The 19,951-nt window shown below is 42.6% G+C and overlaps 2 protein-coding genes across 5 annotated transcripts in view; one reads left to right on the top strand and one right to left on the bottom strand.

The window, feature by feature from the left end:
- FAM13C (family with sequence similarity 13 member C) overlaps window positions 1-17,112 on the top strand; it is a 284,231-nt gene extending 267,119 nt beyond the window's left edge. For both annotated transcript variants that reach the window (XM_066600788.1, XM_066600787.1), the window contains 4 exons: window positions 5,143-5,238; window positions 6,386-6,585; window positions 10,355-10,456; window positions 12,310-17,112. In XM_066600788.1, the coding sequence (XP_066456885.1) occupies window positions 5,143-5,238; window positions 6,386-6,585; window positions 10,355-10,456; window positions 12,310-12,433 (522 nt within the window). In that variant the 3' untranslated portion in view covers window positions 12,434-17,112. The remainder of the gene's footprint in view (window positions 1-5,142; window positions 5,239-6,385; window positions 6,586-10,354; window positions 10,457-12,309) is intronic.
- PHYHIPL (phytanoyl-CoA 2-hydroxylase interacting protein like) overlaps window positions 16,959-19,951 on the bottom strand; it is a 119,284-nt gene continuing 116,291 nt past the window's right edge. For all 3 annotated transcript variants that reach the window (XM_066600789.1, XM_066600791.1, XM_066600790.1), the window contains exon 5: window positions 16,959-18,345. In XM_066600789.1, coding sequence (XP_066456886.1) covers window positions 17,811-18,345 — 535 coding nt within the window. In that variant the 3' untranslated portion in view covers window positions 16,959-17,810. The remainder of the gene's footprint in view (window positions 18,346-19,951) is intronic.

Below are 19,951 nucleotides of genomic sequence, written 5' to 3'. Positions count from 1 at the left end.
TAAATCAGGGGAGTCAATATGCTTCTTTGAAGAGGTGAGTCTTCAGGGCACGGCTGAAGTTCCCTGCATCAGGGATTGTCTGGATGTCTTAATGTAGAGCATTCCATAGGATCGGTGCTGCTCTGGTGAAGTCCTGGAGGAGAGCATGTGAGGTTCGTATGGGGGGGTCAAGTCAAAGTGTGTTGGGAAAGCACAGCGCGCGGGATGGGTGATGTATGGACAGGAAGGAGGTGATGTACGGTGGCGCAGCGCCATGCAGAGCTCTGTGGGTGAGTTTAAATTGAGTTCTTTAATGTATGGGCAGCCAGTGGCGGCCATAGTGCAGAGGCGTCTGAGAAGCTGCTGAACAGGAAGATGAGCCTGGCTGCTGCATTTAATATGGATTAGAGAGGGGAGAGTCTGGTACGGGGGAGGCCAATAAGCAGTGAGTTACAGTAATCGAGTCGAGAATGGATGAGGGCAACAACAAGTGTCTTTAGCGTGTCCGTGGTCAGGAACGGGCAAATTTTTGCAATGTTCCTGAGGTGCAGGTGGCACAGGACAGAGATTGGATGTGGGGAGTGAGGGAGAGGTCAGTATCCAGTGTGACCCCGAGGCAGCGGGTGTGCTGTCTGGGTGATATGGTGGTGCCTGCTACTGATATGGAGATGTTGGTGGAGGAGGGGGGTTGGCCGGCAGAGGGTGTAAAAACAAGGTCAGTTTTTGAGAGGTCAAGTTTGAGAAAAAGGGAGGACATGGTGTCAGAGACAGCGAACAGACAATCGGATGTTTTAGAGGAAAGGTGCAAAGATTTCATGGGAGGGGTGTCGTCAGCATAGAGGTGATGTTGGAGGCCAAATCTGTGAATGGCGAGCCCAATTAGGGCTGTATAGGTAGAGAAGAGAAGGGGGCCAAGGACTGAGCCCTGGGGGATCCCAACAGCCCGGGGAAGCGGAGAGGAGGTAGAGCCAGCGAAAAAGATGCTGTAAGAGTGGTCAGGGAGATAGGAGGAGAACCAGGAGAGAGCAGTGTCCTTTCGGCCAATAGAGCAAAGCATAGCAAGGTGGAGAGGGCAGAAACTGGACTAAAGGGGGTCGAGGAGAGAGTTGTCAGAGAGAAAGTAAGTCAGGCAGGTATAGACAAGGCATTTAAGTAGTTTGGAGATGAAGGGGAGGTTAGAGATAGGTCGGTAGTTGGCAGCATCAGACGGGTCAAGGTTTCTTTAGAACAAGGGATATGATGGAATGTTTGAAAGAGGAGGGGAAGATTCCAGAGGACATTGAGAGGTTGAAGATGGTAGTGAGGTGGGTAATAACAGCTGGGGAGAAGGATCAGAGGAGGTGTGAGGGTAGAGGGTCGCTAGCACAGGTGGCGGGGCAAGCGGTGGAAAGCAGCCTGGAGACTTCTTCCTCTGTCATAGGTTCAAATACAGATAGTGAGTGAGTGGTGGATGCTGTGCTGAATATACCGGGGTCAGGGCTAGCTACACATTGTTTAGGGAATTCTTGACGGATATTTTTATTTTTTCTTTGAAACGTGCGGCTAGCTCTCCAGCACTGACGCCTGTCATGGGGGCCTGTTTTTTGGGGTTAAGGAGGGACTGGAAGGTGTCGTTTGGGGTTGTGGGATAGTGAGAAATGAGGGAGGTAAAGTAAACTTGTTTGGTGTGGTGGAGGGCGAGATTGTAGTTTTTAAGCATACATTTGAAGTGGATAAAGTCTGCAGGCTGTTTGGATTTACGCCACAGCCATTCGGCACATCTGGAGCACCAGCGGATGAAACGTGTTTGTCGTGTGAGCCAGGGTTGTCGTGGTCTGCGGTGGACGGCTCCAGGGTGTGTCTGAGGGTGGTGGAGTAATGCTCGGCAGCCAGGTTGGGGCATGAGAGGAGCGAGATGGGGGACAGGAAGGATTGTAGGGTCTTGGCAAACTGTTGAGTGTGAACGGTCTGGAGGTTCCTGGAGGTGCGATAGATGGGAGGGTCTGGGGAGATGTCAGGGTGCCTAATGGAGAATGAGAGGAGGTCGTGGTCTGAGAGTGTGATGCAGGAGTTAGTAAAGAGTCTGGCAGAGCAGAGGCAGAGGAAGATTAGGTCAAGAGTGTTTGCATCTCTGAGTAGGGGAGTCAGAAAATATTGATAGGCCGAGTGAGGAGGTTAGCATTAAAAGCTGGGAGGGAGATGGAGTTATTAGTGGGGATTTTGAAGTCACCAAGGATGAGGATTAGGAGTTCGCAGGACAGGAAGTGGGGGAGCCTGGTAGTGAAATGGTCCAGGCAGAGGCAGGTGGAGCCCGGGGGCTGGTAGATAACTGAGAGGGAGTGGACAGAAGAGTCACAGGGTATGTAATTAGAATGACGAGAAGGTGAGGGAGGGAGCTGGGGGAATAACCTGGAAGGTGCAATTTGGCAAGAGGAGAACACCTACTCTATAAAATAACAGAAAAAGTTCAGGGCACTTTTTCTTAGAACTTTATGTTTTGCCATTTTTTTCTTTTCACCGTTCCTCTAAGTCTATTTGACGCTACGTTTGGTGTATGTACTGTGAAAGCTCCTGGCACACATGGCAAGATGTATCCATAAGCTTCTATTCACCTGATGGAGACCAACAGATTGCCTTTTTGACTTTCATCTGACCTGTATACTTCAATATACCTTTTTGTTGTATGCAACAGGGTAGGAGGCTGCACTATTTCATGCAGAGGTATCTAGTAAAAAAAATACATTCAGTGTGGTATACTTCTCTTCTTATAATGGTAGGCTATTGGCATCAGATCCTACTGTATGCCTATATAGTGGAAGCCATCAGAGGTGCATGTTGCAGGTATATAGTATGGTAGGATACCATTTATGGACACTGCAGTGTGAAATAACCCTTGTCAATGGAGACCCTACACACTCTGATGCTATCCAATCACTGGTGATTGTATCAGCAAGTGTAGGAACACACCCTGTTGATAAGTAAATTAGTACCACCCACTTTTCACTTTATTTGTAGCTTCCAGGAAGAATAACTGAGTAACAGCACAGCACAAAGTTCTTTTATACCTAGTAGAACTATTTAATGAAAAGACATGAAGGCGGGCGAGCTAACTGATCTGCTTTATGTACTGAGAATATGGTTTGAGTGTACATATGACTTGGCGATGTATGTCCTCAGATGAGCCTACAGTACATGGTCAGTGTCAGACATTTTCCTGGGAGTGGTCAATACTAGCTGTTCTTGTGTTCTACGTCATGCATATGACTATGGATAGGCAGTAATGTACTGTCACCCACCTGAGAGAAGCACTTCTTCTTCACTGGAAATGTGCTGTCATCTAATACTAAAACTTTCTACACTGTTCTTTACTGATTTCAAGGAACAAAAGCTACTAACAACTAGTATACAGCAAGTGCCTCCATCAGCAGGAGAATAAAGGATTTACATATATTTGAATATATTTTTCTATTATCTGATACTTAAATAGGCACTGTACTTTCAACAAACTTTGCATACAGTATATCAATAGTGAATATTAAAAACTCTATAATATATCCTATAAAATACCTCTTTCTCTATCCAATTGCCACTTGTCCTCCTCCTTCTGCACTGATCATTCACTGTGAAATTTGTTAAAACCTGTCTTGAGACAGATCCGTTCACTGAGGGATCAAGTGCCATGCAGATTATAATAGTGTGTGGAGAGAGGAAGGGGAGGAGGAAGGAGCTGCAGAGTGAGAGAGAGTCAGGGAGACTCAGAGATGCTGCTTAAAGCTCTAGTAAAGCCGGTCTTAGACGAACAGATTTGGATTGCGGATTCCACGATCACCGACCGCATGTATGATACACGGTAATTTGCGGGGATAGAAATGCATTGACTTTCTCCGATCCACTCACATGTGTAGGCAGGAATTGCGGATTCCGAAAGAGGAAGAAAAATTGCAGCATGCTTTATTTTCTTGCGGATTCTGCACATATGGGCACCATTGATCTCTATAGATACATTCAATCCGCGGTGCACATGCAATTACATTGCGTATGGACGCAGATTCATATGCAAATTGCTAGGAGACCAGATAACAAAAGAAAGCAAGAATTTTCTGGGCAGACAATGCAGGACAGAGTCTGGGGAGCAACACATTATCCAGACTGCTGTCTGCAACCTCCGCTTATTCTTCTGGGCTCTTCCTCCACAAGAATAAGTGTTTTTTTCAGGTACTTTCTACTACTTCCAAAAACATGTAGCATAAACCAGCCAAGCCTAGAGAGCAGTATCCCGTTCTGAAGGCTCTCAGAACATCTCACCACGACAGCACAAGTGAATGTCGCCTGGGTGATAGAAGGGGGTTTCCAGGGAGTTGGGCAACTTTCTGATGTCATTCCCTTCTTGCATTCGTTCTTCCGCGCAGATGTACATTTAAGGACAGCGTATCGTCCGTGCAGAAAACCGCACGCATATGCGACCATACGCAATTCGATTACCTTGATCATTCACAGGTCTTCTGCTGCAGATATCCACAAGCAGAATCCGACCTGCTCGTGTGAGCCCGGCCTTAGTGGTCCTGCATTTTGCTGCTACTCCTCTGTATATGTAAGAAATAGTGATGGGGAGCAGGATCTCCTATACTTTCTATGTGGGAAACATTATAACAACTAATCTCCACCCACCAAGTCAAGGAAAGCTGAGAATTAGAGATGAAGGGTAAAGCTGGAGATAAATTCCTTAAACTGTTACACATTATGGTATATAAAGGCCAAAAGTAGCTTCTCTTCAGGTGTTGTGTTTTGTCACGTTTGGGTACATGGCTGTCATTTGTGTATTGCTTGTGTGTTCCCAGTCTTACACCTTTAACGGTGGTTTCACAGCTGCACTCCGTAGTTCCGGTTTCCTGCTCCGTTCAGGGAGCAGGAAAGGAGAATACCCTGGCCAAATGGTTCTATCTCATGATGGATCCGAACAGCGCCGAACAGACCCCATTGATTGATTATGCTTTGCGCTTAGCTGCCCAGCTTTAAGCCAAAAGAAAAAGTGCTTCTTCTTCCGGTGTTTTTTGCCGGATCTGTGATGGAATCTCCAACCAAAGGTTCGAACATAGATGTGAAACCACCGTAAGTCCATTTATATGCACTAATGTAATATATCGTTACCTAGCATTGTATGTGACAATGCGTTTGCTATTTTAGGTGACAAAGCAAGAGAGAAGCCTAATGAAACCGCTATATGACAGATACCGGATTATAAAGCAGCTACTATCCACGGCATCCTTGATTCCCACCATTGTAAGTCTTATTTTTATTGACGCTTAGAGATGAGCGAGCATACTCGCTAAGGCAAACTACTCGAGCGTGTAGTGCCTTATTCAAGTACCTGCCCGCTCGTCTCTAAAGATTCAGCTGCCGGCGCGGGTGAGCGGTGAGTTGCAGAGGTGAGCAGGTGGGGGGGGGGGGGCGGAGTGTGAGAGAGATCTCCCCTCCGTTCCTCTCCGCTCTCCCCCGCCGCTCCCCGCCAGCAGACGAATCTTTAGAGACGAGCGGGCAGGTACTCAAATAAGGCACTACTCGCTCGAGTAGTTTGCCTTAGCGAGTACGCTCGCTCATCTCTATTGACGTTACTCTTTGCATTTTTTTTCTAAGGCTAATTATGGAGTGCCATGACTTGCTTTAAATGTGACCTCCGGGTCCTTGTAACTAAAACAAATTAGTCTTGATCTCCTCTCCTCCGTACGAGCTCCTTGATAGAGAATTGAGAAGCTGTCAGGGTATAATAGTGGACCGTCTCCAGCTAATACTGTACACTTCTGATGTGTCTCACATACTGTTTAACAGAGAAATCATTTTCTATCATTTCCTTATTCCTTTGAAGTATCAATTGCCTCTTAGACCCAACTCACAAAAGCAAACGTGCTGGCCACAGCTGAAAACCACAAACCGAATGCAGTCTCTTCCAAGTTTATATGGATCATAAGTCTTTTTATAATACATCATTTTCACTAATGCCAACTTCTAGAACTGCGGTTTATTTTATTGTCACTTTTAATCCGAAAGATCCCAATTCTGCCTGTTATAACATTTTGCCTGTAAATTAGTTTTATTGCTGTTTCATCTACTGTATGGAGGCCGTTTAATTCAAGAGTATGTATAATTTATAGTCCTCAGCAGTAGTGAAGCTCTCATCATAAGGGACCTCTATTCTGCTGCTCCTCATCTTTTTACTCCCTTATGAACGAAAGCTCATATTTTCAGCTTGACTACAAAGTAATACGCAGTGACCATTGCCTATAGAAACCTATAGAAACCTACATACCAGAAGGTCTAATAACTGCTACAGTACTTAGATGATGTGCTGCTTCTTCTCGAATATTGGGTCCTCTCATGAAATATAGGCTACAGGACATGTAGAGATAAACTTCATATGTTATCTGTTTAGCATGAAGAAGAGGACTCTGACGATGACAGCGCCCCGAATTCCTCCACGGAATTTGTATTGACCGAAGAACATGATTTAGCTGCCGATGAGCATCTAACTTACTACAGTGAAGATTTAGAACCTGCATATTTCTCTCTCGACGAGAAGCGACCTGTGCGTCAACCAGCGCTGTCCATGTCCAACCTTCATGAAGCATCTATGTAAGTGTTGTTTCCTCATGGTCATATGGTTAACAAGGATAGATATTCAAGCAGGATGTGGCAGGTCCACTGACAAATTAAGCCAGCTGCATAACTTGATGGGGTATTCCCATCTCGGCAAGTTATCCATAGGGAATAACTTGCTGATCTGTAGGAGTCTATCTACTGGGAACCACACTGATCCAGAGAAATCAAAGTCGTGAATCCTGACATTTTCATAGCAGTGGCTGTGTATGCCACCGTGCCATTTACTTTAATAGATAGCCAAGTTCAAGTGCTCACCAATCACTGGAAGACCTATTGAAGTTAATGGAACCACCAGAGATAGCTTTAACTCTGCTATCTCCAGCACTTCCCATTAAAGTTAATGACGTGGTAACATGCATGCATTGCCACTGCTGTCAAACTTCAGAGATAAATCGATGGCGATTTCCTGTGTTGGGAGTACCTTTTCAACAGCCAATGTTCCGCTGGCTCAACTGTCATGTACTCTCAAATGGATGTTCTCAAGTGCGATAATGTTTGATTGACACTGAGTGCCAGAGACCACCCACATGACAGTGCACTAGTTTCGAGCCATGTATGTAATGGGAGACTCTGCAAGCAAATGATGGGGGCTTCAGGAAAAATAACATCAGCAGGACAGTGGCTGTTAAAGTATACAGCTGATTCTGCTTGTCAGAGGACCTGGTTGGCTTTTTAACTATCTATTTAGTATGCAATGAGTGGAAGAGACAGAACACTGCTGTATATTTATGTATGCAATTACCTAATTGTCTGGACCATGGGTGTGGACCCACAAGCCAATTTCGCTGGGGCTATTTATGAGGGAAGTACCTGCAGTCCCCAGGTGTTCACCTGTTTACTCCACCAATCAAGATCTGGTCTTCGCTACAAGACTCCTCAGGCATTTTCCCTGAAGTAGTCTTGGTGTTGTGGCAGCTGATACAAGCTAATCGGGATAGCTGTTGTACCAATGGAACAGACAAAGGCGTGGTTGTAAAACAGAGCCGAGGTCAGGTTAGACTGATTTTGCATAACAATATAATGAGCCAAGGATCAGGACAGGCAGCAGACAGATTGGACATAATCCAAAAAAAAGCCAAGGTCAGGAATGGAAAAGATGGGAAAGCTGAGTAAGACAGCTACTGACCAAACCAGGAGTCAGTCAGAACAAGTAAATAACTACGTACCAGGCTAATTTCTCAGGCACCCTCCAATGGGGAAGAGAGCTTTAAATAGGCAAGGACTTCATTGGGCGAGGGATGGAATGGCTGAGTGCACGCTTTGGCTTTTTAAGAGTCAAGCCGGCCACACATGCACACCCTATGGGCACCAGTAGACTGACAGCTGGGGCTAAGTCTGCCACAGAGGACATAGTGCTGGCAGTGAGGAGATAGATGATGCTGTTGGTTGCGAGCAGCTGCCATAATACTAATGTTCATTAAAGACAGGTACCCAAGTGTGACAGTCATTCACACAGTAAACATTGTCATTCTATATATTCATCTAGGAAACAAGATTGACACTAAAGACTTATGTTCATGGCTGAATTACAGTCCTCATACCACCTCAAGTAGTATAGGGCTGCAATACCGATCCCATAGATTTCTATCGTGCCCTATTATACCTCTATTTCACCAACAGAAGAATAATTAGTATCACGCTCCATTGGAGCTATTCTTCCTTTTAGGGGAGAATAACATCATGACATGACTCTACCAGTAGAGCCACATATTGACTGTTAAAGTGACCCTCTGGTTTCGGGATAAAATCCTGCCCTGGGACAAGAGGAAAGGAGGGTTATATTACCTGCAGTTGTTATTCTCTGACCTTCCTCCAAATCCCCCGTTTTTGGCCGTCCAAGATGGCTGCAACAATTTTCTAACTACCTAATGCACCGTATGTCTTCAGACAGAGGCGTAACTTGAAGCTCCAGGGCCCCAATGCAAAACCTGTAACAGGGCCCCCAACTATAATGCTTTATTCATAGTACTGGGCTCCCTATATGGAGAAGAGAGGCCTTATGGGGCCCCTAAGGCTCCTGGGCCCGGGTGCAACCGCATCCCATGCATCCTCTATAGTTACGCCCCTGTCTTCAGAATACAAAGCTGAAGGGACTCCGCAGGCCTCTGTACAGCTTCCTGCACATGAGGATTAAAACCAATCAGGTCTTTATAATTTGCAGATAATTGTGTACTGCAGTTAGTAGTTATTCTAAATCTTACAAGTATTGCAGTATTTGGTGGTCACTTATTTTTATAGCCTAACACCTTTCTACACTTTGAAATAGCAGCACTGGAGAATACAGCTGACCAATTGACAGTAATGCCAACAGCGCGTTCCAGATGACCACATTGTAACTACATGCACCACTGCTTCATCATAATGTCCATTTAGAAAATGACCCAAGACTTGAAATTAAGGGCATAGAAAAATAACCAAGTCGAAAGGAAAATGTAATTAGGTGCCCTGGAATGTCTATTATCTGATGTCTTTTGTACAGTTATTCTGTATTTGTTTGAAGCACATTGTATGTTCCTATTGTATAGTCAGAACACAGAAACTGGAAGAACACCGTATTATTCAGCTAGTACAGTACGTGCCGATATCTGCAGCTTCAATAATGTATAGCTCCGCACAGCCCTAATATACCCAAGATACCTATTTTTATTTATTAAATCGACTCTGCTCTTATTTTTTAACTATACAGTCTGCAAAAACTATTGTGTAGCCTCCAATTAGTTTTAATTAGTGGAGCAATAGCAATAAAAAAAAAATGTTCAGCATAATTAAAGACATGCCCAGCTGTGAAAATTGCTTTAACTATACAATATTTATAACCTTACTCATCAGTGATCTTCACTGACATCTTGTTCTATTCTACTAGTAGAGCCACATGTTGACTCTTAAAGTGACCCTCTGGTTCCGAGGCAAAGAGGAAAGGAGGGTTATATTACCTGATGTTGTTCTTTTCTGACCTCCCTCTAATCCCCCGCTTTTGGCCATCCAAGATGACTACAAAAATTTTCTAACTTCCTAATGCACAGTGTGCACTACTCTCTGATTGGCCAGCACTAACCACCTGAGCAACTGACCAATCAGAGAACAAGTGCACTGCATGGGTAGTCTAAAATTACCAATGCACTGTGGAGATTAGGTAGTCATGAAGATGTGTCTATCTTGGATGGCCGAAAACAGTACTTGGAACCGGCAGGTCGGAGGAAGAGCAGAAAAGAACCCCTGCAGGTAAGATACCCCCTCCCCCTTTGGCCCTACGACAGATTTTGTTCCAAAACTGAGGGTTGCTTTAATTTTCATGTTTAGATGAAATGAGCAAAACATTCATTTAGGAAATCAAGACTTTATGCTGAAAACCTTATACTAAAAAATACAATGAGATTCCCCATTAAAAAACTGCAATTCCCTGATATACTTGTATCAAGCTGTCTGCGTGAGCGCTCCGAAATTACAGCTGCTTGCCTTCGGGTTCCATCAGCAGGATGGATTGTTCAGTTTCCATCAGGAATGAGAATGGCTCAGTTTCTATCAGCAAATGAAAAAAAGCATAAGAGAGAAACTTTCTAAAACCCGTATAGTCTTTCTAATGGGCTGCTGTGAATCGGGCATCATGGTTGTTATATGTTAATTGGAGCACCGGCACTTTGTACTAAATGTACAGACTTTGTGTCAATCGGTGTAGCTGATGTACGGATTCAACATACTAACCTTTTTCTAGTCTTAACAAGATGTCCCTTTTGTATTCCAGGCCTGAGCTTCTTGATCACCTTCGTGAAACGAGAGCGGACAAGAAAAGATTGAGGAAAGCATTAAGAGAATTCGAAGAGCACTTTTTACGGCAAACTGGAAGGTAGTCTAGCTAAATTACAGTACTTCAATTTTTTTCAATGTCAAATTGCTGTACATTCTCAAAAAGGTCCTCAAAACAAACAAGGGCTTCAACTTGTAGGGCTTGGCCACCTTATGTATACTCCTTACCGGAGAGTGTGTAATGGAGATATCGGTGGCTTACTTTACTAATACGCAATCTTCAGGAGTTCTGCGCATTTTTCTTTCTTTTTGTAGCCACACTCCCTTCTTCTAACTGATCAACCCTGACACTCCTGTCCTACAAATGGTCGCTGATGGAGAAGCACATGATGCAACACTGCCGGTCAATGCCTCCCAATAAAATGCACCATGCTCATGACAGTTTCTTTACTGGATACAGGTTTTTGGCGAGCAGGAAAGTGGCACAGTGTATCTCACTGGGAGGAACTTAGGTTAGTGATATGTCTCCACGTGAGCATATTGTCCCACTCCCAGGATGCAGAGACTTTCATGTGCTATTTGCATTAAAAAAAATGGAAAACGTACTCTTTCAATTATTCAAGGAGTTGCCTACTTTCAACTTTCTGTTTTTGTTAGAAGCGTCCCTCAAAGATAAGCTGATCACAGAATGTCCCACTGCTGGGACCCCTAGCAAGCATCTGTTATCTATAGGAAAATCTGGCAGCAAGCGATTGGTTCCCCTTGTAGCACCGCTAAAGGGGGAGTAAAGCATGGCACATTGTCAATTAAAATCAGATGGCTGTCCATGAAATGCATGTCCATGCTGGGTCCCACAGAACAGAGGACACTTTGTAGCCACTTTCAAATTTAATAGCTGTTAGTTCATGAATGGACTTTTATTTGGAAACCGTGGTTTTAAAGGGGACCTGTCATCAACTATAAGCCCCATAAACTTAATATGACAAACTGGAGTAAGTTCAGAGAAGTGTTACCAAGATGGTGATCGGTCTGCAAATCATGTCCTATGAGGAACGGTTAAAGGATCCGGGAATGTTTAGCTTGCAAAAAAGAAGGCTGAGAGGAGACTTAATAGCGGTCTACAAATATCTGAAGGGCTGTCACACTGCAGAGGGATCAGCCCTATTCTTATTTGCAGAAGGAAAGACTAGAAGCAATGGGATGAAACTGAAAGGAAGCAGACACAGATTAGATATTAGACAGTGAGGGGATTAATGAGTGGAACAGGTTACCACAGGAGGTGGTGAGTTCTCTTTTAATGGAAGTGTTCAAACAAAGGCTGGACAAATATCTATCTGGGATGATTTAGTGAATCCTGCATTGAGCAGGGGGTTGGACCAGATGACTCTGGAGGTCCCTTCCAACTTTACCCTTCTATGATTCTAAGTTATGGCACTTATAATTTAGATGACAAGGAGTCCAGGGAGCTGTTTCTCATTTTCACCTAGTCCCCCATTTCTGCTGTGTCCCCGGGAAAGTTATCAGCTTGGGTCTTTTCAGAAGGTTGTGTCCATATCTCCCATAGAAATGAATGGGTGGTGCCTTCTGAAAACAGTGAAGGTTCTATGGGCAATAACTTTGCCAGGGAACACTGTAGGAACAGAGTGCCAGGAAAGTATGAGGAACAGCTCACCAGACTCCAAGTCATCTAAACTACTGTACAAGCACCATAACGTAGTTTATGGTGCTTTTCATTGATGACAGGTTCCCCTTTAATTACTCATTTTCAGAATTTGATAACGACTACTGTCATTTTTCTACCAAACATCAGGTACAGCCTAAGCAAATAGACTGGTATCATCTATTAACTGAAGCCTCCTTCACAGCTCGATTTATCTTTATGCAGACGCCCCCAATGATATATATATACATTTTTTTCACTCTCGAATGTCATTTTGGTTCATTATTTTTCAGAAGTGCCCAGAAAGAAGACCGAATACCAATGGCTGAAGAGTACTGTGAATACAAACAAATAAAAGCTAAGCTTCGCTTATTGGAGGTCTTGATCAGCAAGCAAGATGTATCTAAAACTATATAGAACTGGCGAATCTACCACAAGCGGTATTGAAGAAGAATAAAATTGCTGTATTTCTGCACACTCATGTATGACACTGACATTCTGATGCACTTTAATAGTTATACACTACCTGATAGGGAGAACAATAGCAATGACAAGGGATGATGCAGATATAATGCACGTTACGCTTTGTAGTATCTCGGACATAGACTGTTGAGTTGGTAATCAACAGCGGGAAAACCAAAGGTCGACATATTTGACTTTGTCCCCGTGTCGAATGCGGTTCTGCAGAAGGGCATTACGGTGGTAATGGGTTCGAGGTCAGTAATGGGGCTGAGTTAATAAGGCTTCTACCATTTTGTGTGTTGAGTTGTTTTTCTTTGCCAAACTTATAATATTTGAAAGTTGACATGTTGAACTAGCTCCCCGATGTTATGTCGTTGCTCAAATCTGCTTCATTGTCAGAAGTGCCTTTGATATGTTGTAGGCATGACCCGCAGAGCAGAGATCAGTCACAATGTGTACAGTAAGCTAAAGAGAATATTTCAGATTCCAGAAAGTAATCTATTTATGCCGCGTGCAGGCTATATATATTTATTCTCTAGTGACCTATTTTTAATATTGAGCTGTGGTTTTTTCCATTTTTCTGTTAAAACCATATGTTCTTGTCTTCAACCAAAGGCCAACAATGTAAGCAAACATGACTGCACTTTCTAAAAACTGCGTTCTATTGTAATCTTATGATGAAAGAGATATGTCATATTATAGAAGGACATGTGTAGCCCCGACATTGTGTTCCTTGCAAAGTTATAGGGGGCGACGTCTGGTGTTTCATATCTAGTTTCATATATTGTAAGAGCAAAAGTATTTTTCAGAATATTTATTTTTTTGAACATCTTTGTAAAATTAAAGCAGCATTGCATATGGAATTGTAGAAGAGAATTAGCAAGAATTTCCCTCTTTAGCCAATGCAAAGCACAGGCTTCGAATGTCAATTGAAACTACATAGAAAGTTTTACATAAAATTTCAGATTTTTTTTTTTTAAATATACATCTCAGACAACAATGGAGTCTGTCACTTACAAAGAATATTCTTCACTTACAGAACAGCCTTAAGTCATATATTATTTCTACACGGATACTGTTTCTATTCTTTTTAACACTGATATCCCCTCGGCTGTAATTGTCGCTCTTTTTACCTCTCTACTTCACTTTCAAACATTTTCTAAGAATGTTTCCTTCAACTATATTAGAGGTTTTGGCAGGCAGCAGAATGTATGAACCACGCCAAACCTCACGCACATATGTGTCTTTTTGTATTTTACATTTCCAACAGGATACATGTATCGTTGTATGTCCAGTAAGGCAATGACAGGGAAAAGTTATCTCTGGTTGGCTCAGTACCTCATGGGCGGTGTTAAAGGGGTACTGGATAGGATAGATGATCAATAGAGATGAGCGAGTATACTCGCTAAGGGACTTTACTCGAGCGAGTAGTGCCTTAGCCGAGTATCTGCCGGCTCATCTCTAAAGATTCGGGGGCCAGCGCGGGTGACAGGTGAGTTGCAGCGGGAAGTGGGGGGAGGGGGGGAGGGAGAGAAAGATCTCCCCTCCGTTCCTCCCCACTCTCCCCCGCCGCTCCCCACCGGCCCCCGAATCTTTAGAGACGAGCGGGGAGATACTCGGCTAAGGCACTACTCGCTCGAGTAATGTGCCTTAGCGAGTATACTCGCTCATCTCTAATCATCAATAGCTGATCAGCAGGGGGCTGCCGACAATCAGCTAATTCCCGGACCTGCTGTGAGTACAGACAATGCTGAAAGCAGATAGCGCTGTCCGTATTGCAGTAACCCAGATTGGTACTGCAGGCACAGCTACCAGTGAATTAAATGGGAACTGCCTGTAGTACCAAACCAGGCCAGTGTTCACACTGACAGTAGTGTTGGGAATCAGCTGATCAGTGGGCATCCCAAGCTGCGGACCCCTGCCAATCAACTATTGATGACTTATCCTGAGGATAGGTCATCAATAATAAAAGTCACAGACAAGTCCTTTAAAAAGGACCTGCATGCTCCCCTTACATGTCTGTTTTAGGCCGCATGCACAAGGCTGGGTCGATTCGAAATTCCGCACCAGAATCCGACCCTGTGCCTCGGTGGCGACCCCTGCGTACTTGTCATTTTTTCTCTTCTTCTGTGCTGCGGATGTGCCGGACGTTATGCCATCGCACATGTGCAGTACAGGGTTACCTACGCCGTCGCTGACGCGGATCCTGTGACCCTTCTGCAGTGCTTACTGCAGAAGGGCTGTGTGGCTTCCATTGACTTCAATGGAAGCCGTCTGTGCGAGGCCTGCACTAGAATAGAGCGTACTGTAATTTGCCTGCCACGAGTGGAAAATCGCAATTGATTTTCGCTCATGGGCAGGAAAAAGCGCTTTTATATAGCATGCTATGGCAGGTGTTTGCTGCAGGATCCGGTGGCAGATGCCGGCCTCGAATTCTACATTTCTGGGGCACCTTTTCATGCCGTTTCTCTGGTACTCCTCTTGGAAAAATCGTTTGATACCGTGTTACCCAGTAAACGAAATGTTGTTACTCTCGGTTGTTACGTCATGTCTTTTTGTTAGCCATTAAAGGGTATCACATCTCCAAGTTCACTTGCTTCTCTTACTGTGAGCAACAGCTCTTTTCCTCTTGGAAAGTATATATAAATTAATAGCTGGGTGTTGTCATTACTCTTGTCAATGGGGTGGGTCCATACACTTTGCGGTACTAGACAAGCAGTGCTGACAGTGTCAAACTCTATACAGACACATCCTATTGACAAGTGTCATGGTAACACTAAGTTGGTCAATTTATTTATGCATTTCCTGGAGGAATAACAGAGGAATATCAAAATGCAGAAAACCCAAAAAAATTATGAGGAATGTAGGTATGTGCTAGAACAGACATGTCAGGAGAGCTACTGTATTAGGAGTTAATAAATAGCATTGAACAGAAGTCAGATGACCATGTACCCCAATCCCTTGAAAGTATAGCAGCTATGCCATGTGTGACTCTTACCTGCCGGTGTGCTTGAACACTAATATAATACAAAGTCATGTGTGGGACTGACAGAATAGGATAGGTGAAATCAGTGAGTAGATCTGCTCACCTGTGATTGATTCAGCGTGGAAGAATGACGTGAAGCTGCCCGCTCCTCTCCTAAATTGGAAGATCAACGCCGAATGGGGAGACAGGATGCTAAGTATTAAATAAGGATGCTAAGTATTAAATTCTTTATATCAACAGGCTATGAAGTCAAAAGCTCCACATTTCAGCACCAACCTCAGGCCTAAAAAACGCCACCGGCCATTGGTGGTGAAACACGTAGCCTCTCACTTCATAGCCTGTTGGAATAAAGAATGTAATACTTTCCTTCCTGTCTCCTGTTCCAAGTACTATTTTGTGCATGAAGCCTCTTTTTTGTGGGTAGATATATGATATTACTGTCTTACAGTATATAAATGGGCTTAGTCTGAAAAGTTTTGTAAACTTTTTGGGATGCTATGAGAAAGATATGTTGGAATGACCACAGTAGTTTCAGTCAGTCTGTGCCCATATATTCCCTACTGGAGCCACAAGTGCAAATTTCAAAAAGTACCTCCCCCAAAATATCTCTGCCAGTGGTTTAAATATTCATTTTTTTCACAATGTGTTAGCCAGTAAATTGGGGGGTCTACTAGTGGAAAAGTGATATCATTTACAGATAGATAGATAGATAGATATAGATATATATATTTATAGTAAATTATATCACTTTTCCACTAGTAGACCCCCTACTATAAATATATATAGATATATATACACACACACACATATATATATATCTATATATATATATATATATGTATATATATATATATATATAGATATATATATATACATATATATATAACGCATCCTGTTGTGTAGAATACATTTACTACCATTTTTTAGCAGGGCCCCCACCAATCATTCCCTCCTACAAATATTTTTCGAATAGTTTTTTCTTTCTACTTATTTAAAGGGGAAAAAAATTCCTTTTCCAAAAAAATCCTTTTTTTTTTTTTTTTGGAAGAATGTTGAAATATGCAAGGCTGCCTTAATCTTCTCATGTTTGATTCTATTTAACTATATCAGAATAAAGTCTTATTTCTGAATCCAGAATGATCTGTGGTATCAGAGTATGCTGCTAATGTTCCCTTTTCTACACACGTGTCACACAGGCACCCACACACTCGAGATCCGTTGTGTCTTTTGCTATCGTGCTTAGCACTTGTCGGTTTTTTTTTTTTTTAACTATTCCTACCAAGTCAAAAAAAAAAAAAAAGACGAAAAAACCTTTCTACTTCTCTTGTATCCAAAGTGCATGATTTTAAAAACAGACATTTTAAAATTGTTTATTGGGAGTGAAAAAAAAATATATATATATCTTACCATTTGCAAGTGAAATAATTTTCATGACCTTTTGTGATGGTTGCATTCTATTTGATTTTGTTTTTAAACATACTTTATGAATCGGAATGACTTCAGTTCTGTTTTTAATTAAAATCTTTGAAGCAAGAATAACAGGAACGTATACACGACTCGATGAAGTTTACAGTCTACATCTTTGATAAGGGAAAAATGGTTTATGACATGTATACACTTGCTAATAAAATGTGCTCTATATATTCTATATGATTTGTAAATATTTTATACAACGGTACAAATAAAATATTTTTCTATCATATTTATGATGGTGGAATACAGTATTTGTTTCCTGTTAGCTAGTACCTTAACATTTAACAATTGTCGAGCGACATTGGAAGTGCTGACGTTTCTAGGCTTGGAGAGCTCAATCATGCTGAAATTACAACTTTTCATGCTGTTTTTTTATTTATTTTTTTTAGTTCCCAATAGTTTTAGTAACTTAAAATAATTGCTATTTAGACACCCCAATAAAGCCATAATTGGTAGTTTTACCTTGCTAAAGCAGACTACATATAGTTTGTTTTTTTTTGTTATGTTTGGCAAACAAACAGAATATAAACAGCAAATGAACAACCAAAAAAAAAAAAATATTAACATTTGCAACATCTAGATTTTAACAGTTGGCAGAGAACAGAATGGTTTGTAGTGGTTAAGAGCAGCATCAACTTCACAAATAATAAAAAAAGTTTTAAAAAAGCTATTTAAGTCCTTTGCTGCGGGAGGAACTACAGTGCAATGCCAAGCAATTGCCTTGCAGGCTTCGTCAGGCAGCGAAGGGGTTAAGGAGTTCTAATTTCAGTGTATGCTTTTGGTGACAGCTGCATTTTTGCATGCTTCCGGACAAAATGTCTGGTAAGAATGAAGAGGGAGGGTTAACTGCTGTACGGTAGGCCGATGGGGCTGTTAACGTCCAACACTGATGTTGCAGGTCTTGCAGCTGGGATCTTTTTTTGCGTTGGCAGTAGACAAGCTCATTAGTTGATGACCAATGATTTCTGCAACTTTGCCCCAAGAAAGATCCACAGGGTCAGTGTAAATGACTTCCAAGATTACGTCTTGGGCATGGCGAAATACAAGACTTCCCTCCTCTTCGGTGCAGGTCAAAAATTTGTTGTCGCTCAGACTCAGTTGAGGAAGGCGTTGCTTGCAAAACTCATCTCCTGGAGATCCCACCGGAGCAATGACCACAATGACGTAGTGATAAGCCGTGTACATACAATAGAAATCCCCAAAGTACAAGTTGGTGTTTGGGTTGAAGAGTCTTTCAGCAGGTATCTCCACCCTGTACCTTCCGTACGGTGAATCTTGTGGAGGCTTGCCAGTATTGAACTCGGTGTTGCAGCTGAAAAAGATTCCTTCCAGTTTAGCACTTATTGGAGAGCCGTGGCTGCCACTGTTGTCTTTCGAAGAGGGCTGCATGACATTTCCATGATGTGTCCTAAGTTGAGGTAAATATAAAAAAAAAGCCATGTAAAACTACTTTAACTAAGTTACTGCTGTAATAAAATAGTCTAATATGGCAGGGAAAATGTCCATCGCATGCACACAGTACATACAATAGGGTTCTCTAAAAACACCTCCAAAAAGTGAAGAACAAAAGGTCCTCAAGTATCCATAATGTATCTATGTTCATGCAGGGCTTATCCTATGTGGCCTACATGGGCATAAATATATGTCCATAAAGGACCAATATGCAGACTTGTACAAACACAGGTAGATATAATATATACACTGTATTATCGCAAACGTGGATAACACAAATTCGCGTCTAAGGATACATAAACCCAGGGAATCAAAGTATATTGACCCTGATCTGTCAGACATGGAAAACCCTACCTATAAGTGGAGTGATCACCCTGATGAGGGCAACCCTATGGTAGGAACCTGGGGCAACCCTGACTCTTCCTAGATGATAACAGTGGCTAAGATAGTACACAATATAATACCACAGAGTACAGGGAACATGATATTACAACGCTGCAACATATAAGTAGAATAACAAACGGAGGAGCAGGACAGAACCAAGTGCCGGTAACAAGACCAGAAACACATTCAGTCATAGTATTTTCAGACAAGCAGACAGAACTCTGGAGTCATACAGGAATCTGGCTGGGTTCAGACAAGACACATGAGTCAGACATGACATCTGACTGGGTTCAAACAAGACTTAGCAGGCAGACAGAAATCTGACTGGGTTCAGACAAGAAACAGACAGGACATCTGACTAAATTCAGGGAGTCAGATGGCAAAGAGACAGGACACAGACAGACCTAGATCGGACCAGCATGTATGCTCAAATTAGACTGGAGAATAACTGGTACCCTCAGAGAGAACGGGCCTGAATTAATGTGCACATACAAACAGTGATTGGCTGGCTGAGCTAATCTACCTCTCAGCCGACCAATCAACCTCAGCCTGTAGAAAAATGCTTCTGACAGTGCCTAGTACCTGAATGATGGGGCACATGCCAACAAGCCATGACAGTATCAAATGAAAATGGCTTTGGTGACCTACCAGAGTCCAGTCATTATTCTCTACAACACAGTCATTGGAAAACAAAGTAAAACATGACTTGGTTTTTGGTTAGTAACTGTTACGTTGCTCACTGAAAATACGACAGACCACAGCTGGCAACTTAATTAAAAGTCTATAAAGTTTTTAAGTTTTGTATTTCTTCAACAAATCATAAAGCAAGGGCTGCTGGAAAGCGTAGTTCAATGAATGGAACTAATTCACTTCTACTTCATCACATTGGACATAACGCCATGAGAAAGCTGAAACATGGGAGTTTAGCATATACACGTAATGATTTGATCGTACACCATAAGCCTATTCAAAAGTCTGAAAATAACCCCAGAGATGGAAAAAAATGGAACTGGCAATGTTCTCAAGGTCAACCTATGTATGCTGGTAGGCATCTGAAACTGTTCACTACTTCCACAAGATATTGAGTTTGGGGGCTACTGTTTCTCCTTGTGGAGAGCAACAAGAAGGCATAGGGATTGTTACAGGCCATGCAACGCTACCCTGGAAAAATATATACA

Source organism: Eleutherodactylus coqui, chromosome 4, assembly GCF_035609145.1.
Source record: "Eleutherodactylus coqui strain aEleCoq1 chromosome 4, aEleCoq1.hap1, whole genome shotgun sequence".
Lineage (NCBI taxonomy): Eukaryota > Metazoa > Chordata > Amphibia > Anura > Eleutherodactylidae > Eleutherodactylus > Eleutherodactylus coqui.
This window is presented reverse-complemented; position numbering and strand designations above follow the sequence as displayed.